This window comes from Paramormyrops kingsleyae, chromosome 12, assembly GCF_048594095.1.
Source record: "Paramormyrops kingsleyae isolate MSU_618 chromosome 12, PKINGS_0.4, whole genome shotgun sequence".
NCBI lineage: Eukaryota > Metazoa > Chordata > Actinopteri > Osteoglossiformes > Mormyridae > Paramormyrops > Paramormyrops kingsleyae.
Genome location: NC_132808.1, coordinates 10,039,555 through 10,061,825, shown reverse-complemented (window position 1 = coordinate 10,061,825; position 22,271 = coordinate 10,039,555). Strand labels below are relative to the sequence as shown.

Below are 22,271 nucleotides of genomic sequence, written 5' to 3'. Positions count from 1 at the left end.
GATTATAGGAAAAATATTTAACAATGTCAAACCATTAATGATCATTCATTCCTCAAGGACAAATTAAACTAAAATTCATCATATCTGATCATGAGCTGTTAGATGATCATTTTACACACATTAGTACCAGAAGATCCTTATTCAAAGTAAAAGCCTCTGTGACCCACATTACAGTATAAGAGCTGGACAGTGCACTGTTACAACCCTGATACCAACAGTAACTGGGATGCAGGAGAACCAGCAATCATATGGAAACACCTCATGGGAAATGTACTGATGGATTTATTACAATGTATTAAAAAGTTTTAATGCATATTTCATAAACTACAGAAATTTGGACTAATAGAAAAATATTAATTCCTAAATTCTTCTGTTGCTGTGCAAATACATCTAGTGATGCTCCTGCTCACATCCTCAGTGATGTTCCTGGAATCACAGGGTGTTTCGGGTCTTTCAGCATCATACACCCTCCTCCAGGCGACCCGGCTGGGACTGATCAGACCCCAGCTTGTGTCCAGGTGGGTTACGGGCTCCTCTGCCCCCATGACTCCTCTCTCTTCAGCCACAGCCATCTTGAAGCTTTCTCTGTCGCTCTAATGGTGCTGCAGCTCTTCTCTTCCTCTCACCTTCAATGCCCAACCTACTGAAGGTTTTAGTTGAACATCGGGCTGCAAAGCCCCTCCACAGGGAGACACCTTGTGCTCCATCCAGCTTGGTCCAGGACACCTGCTGAGGTTCTTGCAGCAGATCTTGGTTTCTCCCCAGCTCTGATGAAGATGATCACCGGCCTGGAGGGGCAGGAACATTTAGCCCATTCCACTCCTGAGCTGAAGGCTTTAGCAGTGACCTTCAGGACCTGGTCATGCCTCCAACAGCACCTCCCCTCACTCAGTGTCTTTGGGCAGCATCTTAGGATGAACTCCAGGGATCCATGCATGGAACACAGAGGACAGGCTGGTGTCTCTACCTTGCCCCCCCCCCCCCCCCCATCTCTATTGGATTGGCTGGGGAGCATCATAAACAACCTGGATGAGGAATTTGATGCTGTGTGGCTCAGCTTTCCACAGCTCAGCCCAGGTCACCTTCCTCTCCACCGTATTTTCCCATCTTGACTAAACCCCCTGTTGCCTCATTCCCACCATCCAGCAAAATCTCTCCTCTTTCACTGCTGCTCTCACTTCCTGCTGGACCAGGAAGTTTTCCTGCTTCCCTTTGGTGATTAAGGTGGGATGTGGAGAAGGATCCTAGTCCAGCTCAGCCTTAAACTCGGCTTGCAAAACAGCTTCCTCCGCCCTCCACTTCCTGCCAGTCCTCACCATTATCCCAGCTCTGGCCACCTTCAGATCGCTTGACCCTCTGTACAGCGACACTTTCCCAGCTCTTGTAACCTTGAACTCCTCCTCCAAGGACTTGAGTGGCAGTCACAGGTTGTTTTGATGACCATAGAGAGCCGTGCTGCTCAGGCTCCGGAGGTGGCTGCTGACTTTCTGCTCCAAGGTTTCCACTGTCGAGACACTTGGCAAACCAGGAGTGGCCACAGGACTCTTGGAAGAATACCATGCTGGTACAGCTATGCTTTAAATTACCTCAGTAGGTCAGTCCGGTCCACTGATCTCAGCCAGCCATCCGACTCAGTGCAGCCAACTTTATGACTGTTGTGTCCTTCAGGATGCTACCATACATTTTGTCTCCTAACAGGCTTCCCTGTGATGGTTGGGAAGGTAGTATCTCCAATACTGAACCGTCATCCACCTTCCTTCTCCTCAGCACTATGGACATAGATTTGGCGGATTGAACATCCCATCAGCTGTTCAGGCCCCTGAAGGATCCAGTGACGTCCTGGGACTGACTCTGTGGTGACTGTTATGTCATCCATAAGTCCTCTGATGGGTGGCTGGCGTTGAGCAGTTTCTGTTTTAGACCCTCTGTACTCTGGTTCAGCAGATTCTGTGAGCATGTTCATGGCAACAGAGAACAGAACCACAGAGATAATGCAGCCTGTGATGATCCTGATCTCAGCCTTATTCCAGCCTGATATAACAGCTCCTGAGGAGGTTCTCACCCTGACACTGCTGCTGTAATCCACAATGAGATCTCTGACTACTGGGGACATGATGTTCCATCAAAGGCAGCTGCACCAGCTTGTGTGGAATTGAGCCATAAGCATTTTCCAGATTGAGCCACAGGACTGACAGATTGCCTTTGTTCTCCCAGCCTCCCTGATCAGCTGAATCACCATTAGTGATGCGCAGATCGGCTCTGACTCCATCCGAATCTGCATGTACATATAAATCATCCACCCGCCACCCACCTGAATGATGTATTTTCTCTGATTCAGAGACCGGCACCCGATCACACATTACCAGTATTTCTCAGTGGGATACATGTAAGTGTGATGATCTGATAACATGTGAATTAAGCTGGTTTAAAATAAATACACATTAACTTAAAGTTCTTCTTTTTCAGTAAAATAAAAATGGCAACAGGTATTTCCACACCTGCCTGAACACAGACTGACATCTTTACTCCCGTCAGACTATAATTCTGCATGTCACTGCATCTTCCCAAATACAGACCATTAAGAATACTAATACCATGTTGCATATGACATTCCCAGCATTGACTCGTCATAGTAACTATTTCACTAAATCACTCTCACACATAACTTTTCCACCCATCCTTTTTATTTGTTTTTAATTCTCCTTATTTGATTTTCACTCGGATCATTTTTGCCTCCGTTGCTCCTTAAGACAAATGGACCTGCAATGAGAATCTAGTCTGCTAATTCGTACCTGATGTAAAATGAAGCCTAAAACAGTCACATTTTAGAGAATGTAATGAATATTTTCCTCATTTATGACATACTGTATATCACCCATGTGCAAACCTTCCACTATTAATCAGAATAGTAATTTTTATGGCCTGCCGCGGTGCCCCCCCCAGATATAACTACAATTCACGCATCACTAGTCACCACGCCCATGTACTCCAGGTATCCGGCCATTCCTGACATACCTGCTTTCTGGACTGATGTATCAGTGTAACTGAACTTCACAAGAAAGGTGCACAGCCGGTTAGAAACAGCACTGAAGATGATCTTTGTTTCAACTCTCAACAGAGAGATGAGGTGGAACTGGTCTATTCACCTCCAGTTCTCTCCTCCTTTGGGATCCAAAACCCTTCAGCAACTCTCCACTGGGAATACTGGTCCTTCTCTAGATGACTCAGAGGAGCTTCCACAGGCGCAGGAAGAGTTTAGGGCACTTCTTGTTCACTCTGCATGGTTTCCACTCAGGCCTGGAGCTGAGCTTGCTCATCCTCTCCTGACCACCTCAGGAACCTCTTTCAGCTGCAGATCCGACGTGTCAAACTGCACAGCTGCATCGGCCGGCTGTATCAGTGTGCTGCACTCTCCCAAGTCCTGATCTCTTCCTGGGCCACTATACATCTACTGCAGATACTGATCTATCTCCTCCTGTGAACATTCCAGCTTGCTGCTATGCTTCTGCCCTAACATTTCCTTCATAAACCTGAAGGGCTGGGTGATGAATGCAGTGCTTTCAGGCTCTTTCATGGCGTCGTCTCCGATGTCACTCTGCCCGGCGGAGGACCCTGATCTTCTTGTGTAGGATGTACATCATCTGTATTGGGACCTGAGGGTTTCCATCTCCTGCCTGATACTATGGATCTTCACTGCTCTTTGGTTCTTTACATATGGTCCTTTGGAAGCTCTCAGCTTCTCCTCTCAAAACCACTCTGACACAATGCTGACAATGATCACTGTCATGGTCAAACTGTCTTTATTTTACAGTTTTTTTTCCCAAACAGTGACAACCTCTTTTAATATGAAGTGTAGGAAACAGGATAAGAAACATGGAAATATGTAAACATACCTGGAAATGATTTCCGATATGGAGCCATATTGATCAACAGCAGGATATACAGCAGACTGATGGCAGGACAAGTAACAGCCTCTTCTGTGGATCCTGGGAAACAGTTAACAGTAAGTTTTATTTATTTAGCAGAACCAACCAGGGTCAGAAAATACTGGGAGCAGTTGGGGGTTCAGGTCCTTGCTGAGAGACTCATGTGTAAAATCACTCTGTCGAGTCTGAGATTTGAACCAGTGACCCTCCAAACGCAGGTGAAACATCCTACCCCACTGAGCCAAACCCCCAAAGGAATCCTCTCCTCTTACAGTATTTATGTTGGCAGCCATATAATTATTCCCCAGTTCTGAATGCAGCACTAGGATCCCTGTTTTTCCAGTTTAAATTTCTTAGCTTCTCACAACTTCCTTCCTTCTACTCTGCTGAACTTTACATTGGATTTCATGTTACCTGTCACTTCATTACTGACTGCTAACATCTAAAATTCTATAATTAGTCACCAGGGGGCGCTGCCTCTGCTGTTGTAAATACATCTTTATTTCATCACAGTGTGTTTAATGACCTCCCTGTTCTTGCAGGTAATCCAGAAAAGTAGATGCTCATTTTGAGTAAACAAAATCAAACGGGCATGATCCTACACAGACTCACAGTGTCAATAAAATAATCTTTTAGGAAATACATATCAGACTATAAATAGCTATGAGTTCATTTATGAAGGAAATGTATTTACCTTAAAAGTGAATCATCACAGTATAAATTACAAATACTAAGTATCAGCCTCAAATTACAGAGTCACTAATTTATATAATTAATCCCCAGCAGGTGGCTGTTTATGCTGCTGCTGTTTATTTCTTACTGCCTGCACAACAAAAACAATAAAATCTGTCTCTTTGTAAAGCTTCTTTAAACCATATTCAATGGGCTCACCTTCAGTTACACCCCACAGGATGAATGCAGCGGAAACCATGATTGGTGGAGCTGTGACATGTGAACAGTGACTCAACAGAGCCTGTTTGCTTTCATCTATAGACAGAAAGTAGAACCAGATTTAACCACATGCTCTTTAACATCAGCTAACAATTCATGCAAAGTTTAATGATCTACAGCCATCCTCAGATGGTCATTCTGCTGCATGCTCACCTACAGACACCCAGTACAGACTGTCAGTCTCACTAGATGCAGCTCCTGCCTTATTCTTAGTATAATTTCAATGAGGACATCAGCTTTGGTTCATTGTTTTAGTTTGCTGGGGTTTGCAGTAATAAAACTTTCTGAAATGATTTATATTCACACATATGTGTTTGTTACCAGAGGCACAGGATCAAAGTATGTTAATGACATCACAGTTAAGCCCTGCAATGGACAGGCACCCTGTGTAGATACAGTCCTGCCTGATGCCCCATGTCTGCTGAGATGCCCTCTACAGGATAAGTAGCTGCAAACATGGATCCACTGATGTCATCAAAACTACTAGAAATGACAGAGCAGATGCTACACTTACCTCCCCTTATTAAATGCCTGACAGATAAAGCACCAGTAAGTAGGACTGCAGGTGTGACAGCGATGCAGAGCCCCAGAATCAGCCAATGCAGGGATGAATAACCTGAAATATTCAGAATTACATTCCATTAGTCATTTTCTGTGCAATGGTTAGCACTGTTGCCTCACACCTCTGGGAGCTGGGTTCAAGACTCCGCCTGGGTCACATGTGTGTGGAGCTTGCATGGGCTCCCCGTGTCGTCGTGGGGTTTCCTCCGGGTGCTCCGGTTTCTCCCCACAGTCCAAAGACGTGCTGAGGCTAACTGGAGTTACTAAATTGCCCTTAGGTGTGCATGTGTGAGTGAATGGTGTGTGAGTGAATGGTGTGTGAGTGTGCCCTGTGATGGGCTGGCCCCCCGTCCAGGGTTGTTCCCTGCCTCATGCCCATTGCTTCTGGGATAGGCTCCGGACCCCCCGCGACCCAGTAGGATAAGCGGGTTGGACAATGGATGGATGGATGGGCTGTTTGTCTTTCTGCAGCATAATCAACATGTCCACACTATTTAGTCTCACAAAGTGGAGCAGAAGTTTATGATTAAATCTTTGTCCATAAGTGTGTAAGTTCTAACTGTTCTCCAGCCTGAAAACTTACAGATTTAATATATAAGATTTTTCATATTCCCATGTATAATTTGAATATATTTACACAGCATGTCACAAAGGGCTTTTTGACTGTATTACTCTGTCATACGATGTTATGGACAAGTAAGAACAATACTGTGTTATTACTGCATTTTTCCCAGTGACACTCTCATGGTCTCTGTAGCTCTCAAATGAATATAAATAATAAAACCATAATTACACATTACAGTGCATCACTCTAATAAAATACCTGTTATGACAGAGCTGAAAACTGCACTAAACCTGAAGCCTGAAACAAATATTCATTCATTCATTTAATGCATTTTGTGTTTTAAAACTGTACTAAATTTGACCATTTCTACTGTTACACTGAGCAGATTAAACTCTATGGCATTTGCATAACGATCAGTGTACAGCAGAGCCACTGACCCTCAGGGAAATGAAAATGTGATTTAATCACACAGAACTATGCAGAGATGCATGTTAAAACCAGTCCTTCCAGTGACTCACCCAGTGCTGCTATCCTGGCAGTTGTACTGGCAGAATCAGTATCTGAGTGGACTTTACACCTGAACCCTCCTATGTCTTCAGTCCTGACTTTCCTCAGTTTCATTGAGAAGTTTCCTTTGGGAATTTCCTCAATGTAGAATTCAGCTCTTCCAGAGTATCTCCCATCCTGTGACTCTGGTATGTTCTCTCCATAATCATACAGAAGCACCAAGATGTCACCATCATCGTCTGTCTTTTTCCATTCCACCTGAAGCTCTGTCACATTAACATGGGTGTCCACAGAGCAGCTGAGAGTCACATCCTCTCCAGCATGTGCATAGACAGGCTCATCTGAACCCGTCACCACCAGCCGCTCTGGAACAAGAACAGAAAGATTCACACAACCTGGCAACCTGACATTTGTGTGTTTTCCCCTCCTATTTAAAGGGGAAACTTATATGTTTGGGGTTGTTTTCATTTCAACATGCATCATTTTCAAAATTTGGCATATGTGACTCAGGAGAAGAATCCGGCACCACACTAAGGTTGTAGCAGTTTTGTTACTCAAAAATGTTCTGAGGGCAGAATGAAAAGAGATTGGTTCAAAGAGATAACCGATCAGATTGTAGATGAGAACCCGGTTAACAGCCCTTCACAGTGTTTTGTATTGTCTTTCAGTTACCTTTTATCATGGATACTGTTAGATTATATACCTAATTTCATTGAATGAAAGTCATTTGGATTAATTAGACATGAAAAAAATGAGTGAGATTAATTCACCTATATTCTGTTCTCAGAACATAAAGTCAAAGCATCAACTTAAAAAGAGTGTTTCATTTTCAAAATACTCATTCTATTTGGGTGTAACCACTGTACATGATTCAACTGAGCTCATTCAAGGTGACTTTTTTCAGTGTGGCTGGTTGAAACAAAACCTTGGTCTGGATTTGTACTTTCAGGACCTGAACTTCCCACCTCTGTCTGTAATGCGTTACTTTTACGTGTAACTTCCCTGATACTACATAGACAGTTAGGCAAATGTGAATTACAGTAGCTGGGATTTATTTGCATTGTTTATATGCTAAATTGCAGTAATTAGATTCTGTTTTCACTATAATAAATGATTAATGCATGAAAAAACATTACATTATAAACAACCTTTGAAGGTAATTTACAGAAAAATTCAGTTTAATGACACATAATGAGGATTTTGCTAGCAAATAATGGCAATGACGGTCTATTACCTCTCTATTCAAATCTGGCCCTCGATTCCAAATCCAGGCCTTGTTTTCAAGTCTCCCAGGTAGTTAGCTTAATAATTACTGATTCTGATTGGTCAGAGGCTTCACACCTGGCTCTCAGGTAAAGGAAAGCTAGAAAGACAGCAGTGCTCGGCCCTTGAGGACCGTGAGTTGAATACCCTTGTTCTAATGGGTAAGGCTGTGTGTTTGTGATTGGAAGGTTGCTGGTTTCAATCCCCAACCAGCATGGTACCATTCCCATGCACTGCTCCCTGGGTGGAGTGGCTCACCGCTGTGTTTAATGCCGAGGACACATTTCATTGTGGTGCCAACAATGACAATTTTTCACTTCAGTAGTATTATTTAGTATTTTCAGTGAAACTGAATGGGATTCAATGGACAATAAGCGATAATTGGATGTAAGTCTTACTGAAAGAACTGGTTTGTAGTAATATTATCATGCTAATTCAGCAGAAATATAGTGTTGAATTTATTGGTTTAAACTGTAATTTTGTACTTTGTACATTTTTACACTGTTAAATGTACACATTGTTCCGTAATGATGATTATGTTTTTGCTGTTTTTTACAGTATTATTCTGGCAACCCCAGCTGCCAGTTTTTTCCATAAAAACAAGACTTTTTTAGACTGCAACATATACAATAAATGTAATTTTTATCGTTATGTCATGATCAGGGCTGTATAGTTATCCTAAAGTTAGGAGAGTTTATTTAAGATTTTGGATGTTAGGAAGCTTGTGTAATACACATTTCCTGTCTTAAGTCAGGATAGGAGCAATAACTTAGGAACTGTTCATCTGTTACGGCTTTTTCCTTAATCAGGTTCTAACCCGAGTTACTATTGTTACCAAACAGCTAAGTGCTGGGGAGCATCAAAGCACAGGAAGGCAGCAGACTGAACAAACTCACTAGGGAGGCTGAGTCTGCTGTCGGCTCCAAGCCTGTCAGTGTGGGGGAGGGGGCCAGGGGCAGAATACTGGCGAAGCTGCTGGCAGTTATGGGCAATGCCTCTCACCCCCCCATAAAACACTAGAGAAATTCAAGAGTAGCTTCAGCAACTGACTCATTCAATCCTGCTGCATTAAGGAACGATACAGGAAATCATTCCTGCCCAGTGCTATTAGACTCTATAACTCAACTGCCCATGACACACCAGCGGTGACCAAACTGGACTAGTTATGTCTATTAGCTGCACCTTGCTACTCAGATTCCTGCATATCCTAATTGCATCTTAATTTCCCGCTGGGGATTAATAAAGCTATCCATCCATCCATCCATACATCTAAGGCTGGATCTGCAAGTTAGGAAGTTTCTGTAATCCGGCCCTTGGACCGAACAGATAAAACATACGCGATTATAAATGACCATTTAATCGAGTACGCCTATCGATCTTTTGTGACTTTCTTTGCAATGTAACCAATTAGATGTTACAGTAGGTTTTATTTTGAGCCCGCCCACTGAGTTCGATGGGTGACGTTGACAGATCATTTTAATGGTTGCTGGTATCATTTAAATAATCTAAACAAGCATTTAAAGAATAGTCGATACGACTAATTAAATAATAATTTACATGACAATGTAAACTGTAATTCAATAATCATTTAAATGACGTGTTTATGAATAATCATTTTAGCGCCAGATTTATTTATAGAATATTGTCACAAAACACCCTCCATACCGGCTGGCAGACACTTAAAGACTTGCGAGCAAAGACGAGGCTGAAGTTGGCTCCTCATTCGCAGCTCCTTATTGGGCTTTTCCGGTCCACCTTAAATGCTGCGCAGCCGAATGCAATGACACGATTGCGCCTGTAGGGGGACTCATTTAGCGAGGCTTACCTTCAGAACTTCATTTGGCTTTCGATTCGTATTAACTGAACACGATTCTATTGAGTTGTTACCACTTTCAGGAAAGTACATATCTGGGCAGTTTCAGTAATAGTATGTGTGTGTTTTATCAGAAAATGAGACAAACACAAACACGTCTTTCCACTCCCAATCAGACCCTGATCTTGACTGCTCAGGCTGGGGGGGGCAATTAGAAATTTTAGGTGGGCAGCATTTCACACAATGGACTATACTACAGTGCAGTAGGGGCTTGTGACCAGAGAAATAGGTGGGACACATGGACATTTTCATATTTTATGTTGGACTATTTTTGAACTCTACCTTATGCTCTCATCTACTGGCATATTAGGCAAAGTTGGAACTCAAACTCATGATCTGGTATAAGAACATAAGAGCAGAACGTAACATGAACAGTAATATAGGGGAAGGAGGCTCCTTAAGGTGGACCGGAAAATCCGAGTAAGGAGAATATGGAGCCAACTTCAGCCTCGTCGAGCGAAGAGACAAGTTGACAACCCAGATAGCATGCGGATGTGGGCCATAATTACTAAAAGACTATCTCAAATGGTGGAATGTAATAGTTTCTTGTAGATCAATTTTATAAAGATTGTCTTGTTATTTGACTGTACAAGCTGCAAATAGCCTGGTTAGTTACAGTAATTCACAATTCTAGGGTTGCCAACTGTCACGCATGTGCCGTGACTGACGCTTTCAGAATCACACAGGACTCTCGCTTAAGAAATCTTACAGCAAATCTATTATTCCATTGTAAACCTAAAATTACCTACTGTACATTAAAAGCGGTGGGGCAGTTTGCAAACTCTACAGACAATTTACAGGGTAATAGATCTGTTACATGCAAGTAAATGTTTGTGCATGTGTGTGCAGACTTGTCTCGACCTGAAAATCTCATTCCAGCCAGCTAACCAAAGCTGGCAACCCTGCAATTCTCATCCAACTGTGTTTGCTGTAAGGACATAATGCTTAAGAAGCCCGTAAAAGGGGGGGGGGGGGGGGGGGGGGGGGGGCGGTAGACCTGCACTGTAAAAAGAAATCCGTCAAAAAACAGAAAATGTACTGCCAGAAAATTACCAGCACGTTTTCCGTTAAGTTAACAGACTCTTCCTTCAAGTCTCAACACTGTAAAATCTAATATGTTGACTTAACTTAAAAAAAGTATGCAAACTCTTGCCTTAAAAAAACCAAGTCCAATGAACTTAGTTATAGTAAATTAGTTCAGCTTCATTATTCTGAGTAAGAAAGACTTATTAAGCTCACATTTCATAAGTTAACTCAGCTTAATTATTCTAAGTAGGTTAAGCTTACTTTTTATAAGTGAACTCAGCTTGATAATTCTGAATAAGTGGGACTTATGTAGCTTACATTTTTTAAGTGAGCAATACTTAATTGTAATTATTGACCTCACCATACCAATTTCAGTAACTGATTTTCTGGCTCAGTTACACCTCTGATCCCGATATACTCGCCTCCCCCAATGTTAATAAGAAACCTACGTCCCTGGGTCCATGTGTCTTAAGCCATAAAACAGAAAGTCTCACTTGCCTGCTTCCTGTATTTCCACCCGTGTTTCACGGTGCTCCTGCTCTGTATAAACCACACACTCGTACACTCCTGCATCTGCAGTCCTCACACCGTCAAGCAGCAGAGAGAAGTTGCCTTTGGGGATTTCCTGAGAGAAGAAGTGGGCTCTGTCCCTGTAGGCGTCCCCCTGTGATTCAGGTCTGCTCTGACCCCCCTGGAATAGGTGCACGATGGTGTCTGAATCAGTCCTTCTCCAGTCCACCTCCAGCTCCTCCAAAGGCAGGGATCTGTCCACAAAGCAGGGCAGCAGTACAGCTCCTCCCAGCCGGGCTGTTAGAGGACCAGCAGAGCCGTGTAGCAGGAAACCTACCGCAGGAATAAGAGATATAAAATCACTTTATGACAAAAAAACATTAAATAATAAGTGTGAAATATCCATTGCAACTCAGTTATTTGAATATATTTGGTAAGCAAGTATTGGTCCATTAATAAGTACACGCAAAACAAGAACAACTCAATTACATTTCTTCAACATTATTACACGAGTTACCAGACACGTAAAACTGTCTTCAAAATGTACAGACCATCAGAGTTAATGACGAACTTCAACACCGTCAAAATAGCGCTGAAAGTATTGATCTGCATCGCCACCTTTAGTCTTCTACAAAGAACTGTTTCTATAAGACAAGAACAAATTTTGCTGTATATTTTCGTTTTTATAAACAAACTATATGCGCTTTTATTAACGCAGTTACATCCCTACACGAAATTCCATTTTCTGGCCATACTTTTACTTTCAGTTCACACCTGGAGCTGAAACACGCCCAACACACCTGAATTACGGCGAAGGGTGGATCGCATGGCTGTCCCAGTGGGCACAACATGTGTAATCCACGTGGATTTTTGGTGGATATTTGGTGAAGTGGTGGATCCACCAGTTTTCACTGATATCCACGTAGATTCCATGTGATTTTAGGCACGTGGAAAACCTGTTCTAAATTAACGTGGAATACATGTGGAGTTTTACATCTCATTCCACTGTACGTGGAACTCACGTAGATATCACGTGGAAAATAAGGAACCATTCTCGTACTCATCCTATTGATGGTTGATTGACCTAATTTGTGGTATAATCTCAGTTCAAACAAGAATTTTTGTATGTTTTACATAAATGTGGCAATCATTAATTAAACATTAAACATCTCACTACCAAAATTGTCCAAAGCCCTAGCTGGTGCACACTGATGGAATAAAGCAAACTTAGTGTTCATAAGTATTAATAGATGTATTAATTGCATATACATCTATTCATTTCTTGTGTATTTGGGTATAATTATAGAATATTTACCATTGCAATTGCACATTCAATCCTAATTGTAAATCTGTGAAAAGAAAATCAGAGAACAGAGAATTAGAAAATTCATAAATGTCAAACATTTTGTGTGTTTTGTGTGTGTGATTGTATAATGTAATTCAGTAAATTGTATTAAAAGCCAAAAAAGACTAGAACACATCCCCTCTTTTGCAAAATATATTAACATCTGAAATATCTAGTTTTTAACTTTTTGTATTTTTGTGCTAATACAAATAATACAGATAGGCTTTACTTGCCCTGGACAGCTTAAACTCAAGCTGGCAACCCGTGGATTTTTGGTGGATATTTGGTGAAGTGGCGGATCCAAGTGATTTTATCCACGTAGATTCCACGTGATGTTATAGACATGCAGCATGTTCTAAATTAACGTGGAATTCATGTGGAATCCATGTGCAATCCACGTGAAATCCATTTAGATCCATTTCCTTCACCCTCTGAACATGGAAGTCAATATCCTACAAACAATATAATATAATACTTTGTTCTACATATTAAACATTCATTTAGTTCAGTTATTTTTATTTGATATTCTAATCACTGTTTAACAGTTTTTTTTTTTGGATTGACATCTTAAGCTGGCAAACGGTAAGCATTAACAAGCAGGAGACTGGTGGGGGCGGGGCTTATACATTTCGTCGTTTAAGCGTCGCAAACGTTTGACACCATCCAATTTTGAACCGGTATTAACTAGTTTTAACGTACGCAAACTGCATCCCTGAAAGTAGTCTTACGCGCTGGTTTCTCCTGTCTGCTGTTACCTCCTGAGCGATTATCAGGTTTTCCCATGTGAGTAATTCAGATTTTAGTAATTTTCAAGACTGTTTTTTATTGAATTTTCTCATTTTAAATTTCAGCTAAAATCACTTATAAAAGTGACTAGCGCATAATATTACATTTTAAAAATAAGCAATTTCGGTCGATTCTGATGTGATTTTGATGTTATCTTGTATCCCTCACTAAAATATCTGCTTATAATATGAAATCACACTCGTATCTACAACAATTGTGTCAGACATTAATTGATACAATAATTTCCTTAGATCATAGTTTGAATACCAGGTAGATCTTATTTGCCTTTTGTTAATCATGTGAAATAGTTCTGTTCTCTTCTAGATTCTTTACCAATTCACTTATGCGTCAACTAAACATGAAGGGATCACGAGGGGATAAAATATCATTTGAGAAGACAGCGCTGTGCAAATTAATAACTGGTAAGTAATTGAACAGTGCCTTATGTGGTCGTGTCTTTTTTTATATCGACATAATGATTGTATTGATACATTGAAGTCCATGCATCTGAATTATACTAAACATTTTTGTCCTTTGATTGACAGACAGAGTAGTAAAGGCCCATGATGTTACAGGAGCCTTTGCCCTCAGCATCATTGCCAACCGGTTGAGAAATGCACCTAAGAGGAAAGAAAGACTGGACACAGTGTAAATGTTACTGTATTTTTGTTTATTTTTGGTGTTTTAGACAGTTGTCTATCTTGTCTTAGCTGTTCTGTTTGTTTCATTAGTCTTAATTAGTATTGGCATTTTTATAAGTTATGTCAGTATTATGCACTACACCCAGTTTTTATGTGCATTTTGTATTGTTTGTTTTGAAATATGACTAAATAATTGATAAAAATATGACAAAACTTTTATGTGATTTGTGTCTGCTTTGTAGACATTTTGAACTTTGTGGAATTTACGTTGAACACAACATGTATTTTCCACGGGCCAACATCCACGTGAATTCAACTTGCCTTTACACCTAAATTCCACGTCTTTTCCACGTGGTGAAAACACGTGGATTCCATGTGTCAACATCCACGTGGAATTCAACTTGCCTTTTACGCCTAAATTACCCATCTTTTCCACGTGGTGAAAACACATCTTTTCCACGTGGATTCCATGAGTGTGTGCCCACTGGGGTGTTTCTCTGATCAAATGCAAATCGCTTAAGTCATGGTTAAGTGGCTGATTGTTAACTTAAATGAAAACTGTGTTATAACACGTACAAAAATATACAACATATAAGGGGCTATAGAAAGTACGGAAGAGGATTAGGGCCACCATGAAAATATTAATAGAATTCTGACTTTTTCTCTCAGAATTCTGACTTTTTTTCTAAACTCAGAATTTTGACTTTAATGTCAGAATTCTGACTTTTTTTTTAAACTCAGAATTCTGACATTAAAATCAGAATTCAAATAATATTTTCATGGTGGCCCTTATCCTCTTCCGTAAGAAAGCGGGTTTAGCGAAGGATCCCTAATTAATAGCTAAAACATGGACAATTTCCATTATAGAAGTCGAGATTTTAAGAAACATATAATTTCCATATTATTTAGCTTTTTAGTGGTCTGATCATTCATGACATTAACATTAGTCACTGCAGTCACAGATACAGTGTAACACTAGTGACTGTAACACTAACAGTGTCATACCGCGATCGTCCGCTTCTTCCGTATGCCACGCCCCCTCGTTAACCCCGTGTGAATTCCCAGTGTTTACCAGCTGTTTCTGATTGTTGTCATTAGTCCAATGTATTTAAGTCTGCGTTAGGTATGTTTTCCCCAGTCCGGTCACTTAAGTTTTAGGTCAGTCTTGTGAGTTGCCTTGCGGTTTCCTATAATAAATCCCTCGTTCCCCGCTTCCTCACCACCCTGCTCCTGCTTCCCCGGTCGGCGTGCACGACAAACAGTGACACTCTGTTTATTTGCCGGTCCATGAGGAGTGAGGTGAACTTCTGCAACTATTTATAGTCAATGATATAAAAGGTATATTGGATTATTTTAACAAAATTTCAAGGACCCAGTTGTTACAGGTACGTGTACAGTGCAGACTTTCAGCTTTAATTCAGCGGGTAGAACAAAAACATTGCATGACTAAAGTAATTTTTCTACACAATCCCCTCCTTTCAGGGGCTCATAAGTAATTGGACAAATTAATATAACTGCAAATAAAATGTTAAATTCTAATACTTAGTTGAAAACCCTTTGCAGGCAATGACTGCCTGAAGTCTTGAACTCATGGACATGAGCAGACGCTGGGTTTCCTCCTTTTTAATCTCTGCCAGGCCTTTACTGCAGTAGCTTTCAGTTGCTGTTTGTTTGAGGGTCTTTCTGTCTGTAGTTTAATCTTTAGCAAGTGAAATGCATGTTCAATGGGGTTGAGATCAGGTGACTGACTCGGCCATTCGAGAATATTCCACTTCACTGCTTTAATAAAGTCCTGGGTTGCGTTTGCTGTGTGTTTTGGGTCATTGTCCATCTATATTATGAAACTCCGCCCAATCAATTTGGCTGGATTTGAGCAGACATGATGTCTCTGAACACCTCAGCATTCATTTGGCTGCTTCCATCCTGTGTCACATAATCAAGAAACACCAAAGACCCAGTGCCACTGGCAGCCATGCACGCCCAAGCCATCACACTGCCTCCACCATGTTTTACAGATGATGCAGTGTTCTTTGGATCATAAGCTTTTCCAGCCCTTCTCCATACTTTTTTCTTTCCATCATTCTGATATAGGTTGATCTTGGTTTCATCTGTTCAAAGAATGCTGTTCCAGAACTGTGCTGGCTTTTTAAGAAGTTTTTTTACAAATTCCAACCCTTAAGGACCCACAGTGACACTGGTGTCACCGCCCCTTTACACTTAGAGAAAAACTATTTATAATGGTTTAACTTTGACTTTTAACTAATAAAGTCCCTAAGTGACGTCTACTGCACAAACTAGTTCAGTCATGTGACAAGTGAGGCATTCTGGGTGTTCAAGACACCATTTTCAAAGTCTTGGTCCACCTGGTTAGCTAATGAGACCACTGTGCTAATTTTAAAAACTTTCTTTTCTTTTTGCAAAGGTAAGCTTTTACTCATTCAGCAATTCTAAACTTTAGATAAGATGTCATAGGTCACTTGTAACCTAGTTTGGTAATATTTCTGAAACAATTTGATCTAGAATCAGTTTGTTAAATATCGCTGTGACAAATATGTCACATCAGGCATTAAACTCCAAATTTTCTTAAAAAAACTGATGAGACATATTTGTCACAAAAAGACAAAAACTGATCATTTGCTTAGTCAGTTTAGCTCATTCAGTTATTTTAAGTAAATGTATTCTTTGTTGTTAATTCTCAGTCATATTTAACTAAATTCAAGCATAACTAATTTATTAAATTACCTAAATTTGTGATGGAACTTTACTTTAGCTTTGTCGAGGCGTTTTTCAGTTACCCCCCATTTTTTTGTCATTTTCACTCTTTAGTAGAATGGATAAAAAGAAAAAATATAGTGTTCAAGATGCGCTGGAGTTTATCGCTGCAGAGGACAGTGAGTATGAGGGATGTGAAAGTAGCTCAGATGAAGATTCTGAAGACCCTAATTACATCCCCCACAAAGACGTGGAGAGTGATGAATCAAGTGAATCCAGTGATTCAGACAGTTGTGATTCAAGTGATTTAGAGACAGAGCCACATTCAAGCCATATGGACACTGGGCAGCCCAAGGCAGCCATCAAAGGACAAAAATTCTCCTGGAGAAAGAAAACGTTCGAAACCCCTGAGACCACATTCAAGGGACCCTGTGCCAAACCTCCAGATGAGATCCACACTCCACTGGAGTACTTCAAAAACTTCATCACAGATAATATGCTGCTGTTGTTAATGGAACAAACAAATTTATACAGTGTACAAAAATCCAACCATCTGAGAAATGTAAATACCACTGTTAAAGAACTAGAAATACTCATTGGTCTCTATCTGAGGATGGGTCTGTGCCAAATGCCTGGAAATCGAGCATACTGGGAAAATGACGCCAGGTGTCCTATGGTAGCAGATAACATGTCCCGCAACCGATTTCAAACCCTGCTGGGATCTCTACATTTCACTGACAATACAGATTTATTACACAGAGATGCAGAAGACAAGTGCTGGAAGATCCGTCCATGGCTTGAAATGTTTCGCAAACAATGCCTGGATATCGTCCCAGAGGAGTACAACTCTGTTGATGAGCAAATGGTACCCTTCAAGGGGACACACAGCCCAATAAGGCAGTATGTGAAGGGAAAGCCCCACCCCTGGGGATTGAAAATCTGGGCCCGGTGCTCATCCTCTGGTACAGTATGCTCCATGATTTTGTTGTTTATCAAGGTGGTACTGGGAAGAAGACTTTACTTGGGATTGGAGGAGATGTTGTGGTGAAGTTGTGTGAAACTCTGCCAGCTGAAGTCACGGAGGTGGTATCTCTACCTGTTCTGGCAAACCATCATGCTCGGTGTTGTCAACGCATGGTTGATTTATTGTCGTGACTGCAAGCTACTTGGTGTCCAAAAGCCACTGAAACAAAGAACCTTCCAGGCAGAAGTTGCCACAAGCCTGATCCTTTGGAAATCACACAGGGGGCGCCCATCACAGAACATCTCATCACCACCTCCACCACCCAAGAGAGTTCGTGTTGGAGTTCCAGAGGATGTCCGGACTGATGAGGTTGCACATTGGCCGGTAAAATGTGAAAAGCGAGGTCGGTGCAAAAATTGCAAGGTGAATGCAACTACCACCCTCTGTGAAAAATGTGATGTACGTCTTTGTTTCACAGAGGAAAGAAATTGCTTCAAAAGTTACCATTACCAAAGGTAAACTTCTAACAACTGCAATGAAAAAAGCCATTTGAGCAAGTTATTGACTTTATGTAACATTCTTTTCTATTTTGGCACAATGTTTTTATATGCTCATGTTTTTAGTTCATTACACCTCTCTAATGTTAATGTTTTTTCAGTGACATGTTCAATTGTACCTCCAACATTGGGCTGATTTATTTATTTTTTTTCCCAAGAAGCTTGTTGAAGTAAACCAAGAAGTGTTACCATCATTATCCATGTTAAGAATTTGAAAATAAAAAGGAAATTCTGTTTTTAAAAGCAAGAAAGTGTTTACAGAATTACTTTCTAAATATGGAACAAATGTACCTTGTATGCCCAATGTGACGCATATGTGACATTTCAGATCTGGGCCAGTAGGTGGTGCTATTACAAAAAAAACTTCAGAAATGTGTTGTATATGATTCATTTGATATAACTTACAACCCCCGTAATTTTCATGAAAGTAGAAATAGGTCTGGGTTCTTAAGGGCTAGCCTTTCTATTCTTAAGGCTTATGAGTGGCTTGCATCTTGCAGTGAACCCTCTGTATTTGCTTTCATGCAGTCTTCTCTTTATGGTAGACTTGGATATTGATACGCCTGCCTCCTGGAGAGTGTTGTTCACTTGGTTGGCTGTTACGAAGGGGTTTCTCTACACCATGGAAATGATTCTGTGATCATCCACCACTGTTGTCATCCGTGGACGTCCAGGCCTTTTTGCGTTGCTGAGTTCACCAATGCTTTCTTTCTTTCTCAGGATGTACCAAACTGTGGATTTTGCCACTCCTAATGTTGTGGCAATTGCTCAAATTGTTTTTTCTGTTTTTGTAGCCTAAGGATGGCCTGTTTCACCTGCATGCTGAGTTCCTTTGACCGCATGTTGTATGTTCACACCTCAATCTTCCAAATGCAAACAAGACACCTCAAGTCAACTCTAGGCCTTTTATCTGCTTAATTGATAATGAAAGAATGAAGCAATCGCCCACACCTTGTCCAATTACTTTTGGCCCCATTAAAAAGAGGGTGGCACATTTTAACCAGCTGAAACTCCCAAACCCTTCATCCAATTTGAATGTGGAAACCCTAAAATGAAATCTGAGAGTCTGCACTTTATGCCCATTGTATAACTTCAAGTGGAATATGTTTCAGTAAACAGGTAAAATAGTAAAACTTGTGTCAGTGTCCAAATATATATGGACCTAACTGTATATATTATGTGATGCCTGAGAAACAAAATTATCAATAAATCTATTAAATAAAATGAGCATTCCTCTAGATGCTTCTTCTATGATGACCCTCGACCCAAGGAAGTGGTTTAAAAGAGCAAGAACCACTATGTTAAAATATGAGTCCCAGTAATAACAATGACCAAAATCTGTGATCTGTGTCAAAATCTTTTTTTTTTAAATAAATTACATATTTCAAGTGTAGTACAATGTTAATGAATGATATAGCAAAAACTGAACTCATATAATTTGATGTTATATCTTTTTAAAAATATTGTTTTACATTGATAATGGTTTCTCAGACTTTTAATGTTGGTTGTGTGATGAGCTGCTTTACAGGTGCAGAGCAGCTTTGAAATATGATTAAAAAGAATAGAAAAACCAAACAAATCATGAGGGGAATGTGTTATTTTATCATGCATCACCTCTATGAATGTCCAATCTGAGGCTTTGAGCTGTGTGTAATATTTTACACATGTTTTAATACCTCCAAATGAAAAATGACCCATATATACAATATGTCAGAATCAGGAGTGTGGGAAATGGGGGGGGGGGCATGCCCCCCAATACTGGCAGACCCCTGCCCCCCTCCTTCCTTCCCAAATAAATAAATAAATAAGATTGTGTTCCTTATCTTTCACTATGAATCTGAGAGTTACTGAGCTCAATTTGCTGTGTATGCAGAGCACAAGGACAAAACATATATGTAAGGGTGACTGTAGGTCTGTATCAGACAAAATCATTTTATCCTTTGGATCAGTTATATTTTTTATTTTAAGTTATGTTTAATTTCAACACCCCCAGTTTAAAACTGAACCCGTTTTCTGGATTACTTCCCCACATGGGAATGGGAATTTACCATCCATTCTCAATTCAATCCCTAACTCTAGACCCCAACTCTCTGATTGATAACATCAGGTCTGCTTGTTTTGTTGGTAATTTTGTCAGTAAGACGTCTGTCTTTGTAACTCCTGGTAACTTTCTCCAGTATACAGTTATGGCATTTGGAATTAAAAATGTACCAGCTATACATTTCAAAGATTAGTGAATACAGTATTAGCTAATGTTCCGAATTGTTGGGCATATTTGAGTGACTTAAGAGTCCACAGATTGGCCTGGTCCTTTAAAGTCTTTGAGAACAGTGTTTATAAGACTGACTGGTACCTATTTAAGCTGAAATTTCACCACTGTCTTAACCCTGTTCATGGCTTTTTGTGTCTCTCTTTGGTTTTATTTTACCAGCCTGTCCGCAGCCACACCTGTTACCCATCCTGCGCCTGTGTTTGTATCCCAGGGCTCCTGTCGCTGGGCATAAGGCTGGGGTACACCCTGGGCAGGATGCCAGATTCCCACAGGACAAATTCCCACACACACACACACATACACGCACATGTAGGGTAAACATATCCTTATGGGGACCGTTCATTCATTTCAATGGGAAAAATGCTAACGCTAACTGTGACAACCTTAACCCCTACCCTGCCCTAACCATAACCATAAGTAACCTAACAAAATACAAGAGTTTTTGCATTTTTAGTCTTTTCATAGCAGTCACCGATTTTTATAAAATAGAGTTTTGCCTTATGGGGACCAGGAAACCGGTCCCCATAAGGGAAAAAAAACTATATTTATCACGTTATGGGGACATTGTGTCCCCATAAGGATAGGTAAACCCGCTCGCGTATACACACACACACACACACACACAATCACTCTCTATAGGAACTTAAGAGACAGCAAGTAGCCTGACTGTGTTTCTTTGGACTGGTTAAGCTGATTAACCTGTGATTCTCGTTTGGTGATTTTTATTTTTGTCTGGTTCCTCATTGCCGGCTGGTTTTCGTATCACACTCTCCTCCTGTATTCCCAGCACACACTGTCTTGTATTGATTATTACTGATGTATGTTGTTGTTGTTGTTGTCCTGATTTGTATAAAATCCATTGTTTTTTCCCTGTTCATCACTTTTAGTGTCTCTCCCTGGTTTTATCCAACCAGCCCGTCTGCAGCCACACCTGTTACCCATCCTGAGCCTATGCTTGTATCCCAGGGCTTCCGTCACACAAACCTGGGGTACACCCTGGGCAGGATGCCAGCTTCCTGCAGGTTAAATTCACACAAACACACACATATAGTCATATTCTATAGGCAATTTAAAGACACCAGTTAGGTTGACTGTGTGTCTTTGAACTGGTTGAGCTGGTTATCCTATGATTCTTATTTGGTGATTTTTGATTTTGCCCCCAAGGCAAAGTCAGGTGAGAAACATTCAGACACTTTACTAGCTTCTGTTTTGTTTTTCTTCACTGAAGCAAAATGCACCCAGAGCTGATGCCCAGTTCCTGTTACCAGTGTGAGAGAGTTTAGGTACTTTATCTTTCACAGTGGAGTAATTATAGAAACAGGTATCCAGCTTAATCACAACGTGTTAGAATGAACACGCAGGAGCTGAAGACCGTGAGCAGTAAACGTTTATGCAGAATATTGGTAATAACACTGTACATTTCAACACTGCAAACAACACTGCAAAGGTGAGTCAGATTATCATCATCTGATATGCAAATATTTACAAAGGAAGGAATCTGGAATGTTGTCCTGAAACCAGTTTTCTTGTGACTAACTTTCCAAATAATACATTCTTTCACTAAGCAGTGTCTCTTCAAATTAAGTAAAGAAGCGTTTATGCTAAGAGGATATTCTGGGACAGATAAATGGTTCCATATAACAACAGTATATACTGTTATAATATACAGAGTTCAGTTCAGAAGAAACAGGGCAATCTGAAGAACCCTATGATGCTCTTCCCAGGTGACTTTATGCTGGTTTCAAGTAAAGTTACTGGTCCTTCCCAGTATGTGTCTGTAAACCAGCTGCTCAAGCAATTTTTCATCTGCTA

At 40.7% G+C, this 22,271-nt stretch overlaps 1 protein-coding gene, 1 long non-coding RNA gene and 1 pseudogene across 4 annotated transcripts in view; 1 reads left to right on the top strand and 2 right to left on the bottom strand.

Annotated features, from left to right (window-relative positions):
- Window positions 1-15,196, bottom strand: part of LOC111839799 (uncharacterized) — a 117,294-nt gene extending 102,098 nt beyond the window's left edge. Inside the window, exons 1-7 of one of the 3 annotated variants that reach the window (XM_072718646.1) lie at window positions 14,960-15,196; window positions 11,734-11,826; window positions 11,171-11,515; window positions 6,522-6,875; window positions 5,392-5,493; window positions 4,818-4,913; window positions 3,894-3,986 (exon numbers count right to left, since the gene is read on the bottom strand). In XM_072718646.1, the coding sequence (XP_072574747.1) occupies window positions 3,894-3,986; window positions 4,818-4,913; window positions 5,392-5,493; window positions 6,522-6,875; window positions 11,171-11,515; window positions 11,734-11,794 (1,051 nt within the window). In that variant the 5' untranslated portion in view covers window positions 11,795-11,826; window positions 14,960-15,196. Of the gene's footprint in view, window positions 1-3,893; window positions 3,987-4,817; window positions 4,914-5,391; window positions 5,494-6,521; window positions 6,876-11,170; window positions 11,516-11,671; window positions 11,690-11,733; window positions 11,925-14,959 lie in introns of those variants that run through there. The other 2 variants (XM_072718645.1, XM_072718647.1) reach the window with 2 other exon arrangements.
- On the bottom strand, window positions 1,745-3,641 carry LOC140577720 (uncharacterized; annotated as a pseudogene).
- LOC140593500 (uncharacterized) lies at window positions 13,215-13,967 on the top strand. The gene is made up of 3 exons (XR_011993900.1): window positions 13,215-13,310; window positions 13,638-13,735; window positions 13,859-13,967. It is a non-coding gene; the product is annotated as an uncharacterized lncRNA (long non-coding RNA).
- Window positions 15,197-22,271: the final 7,075 nt, after the last annotated feature.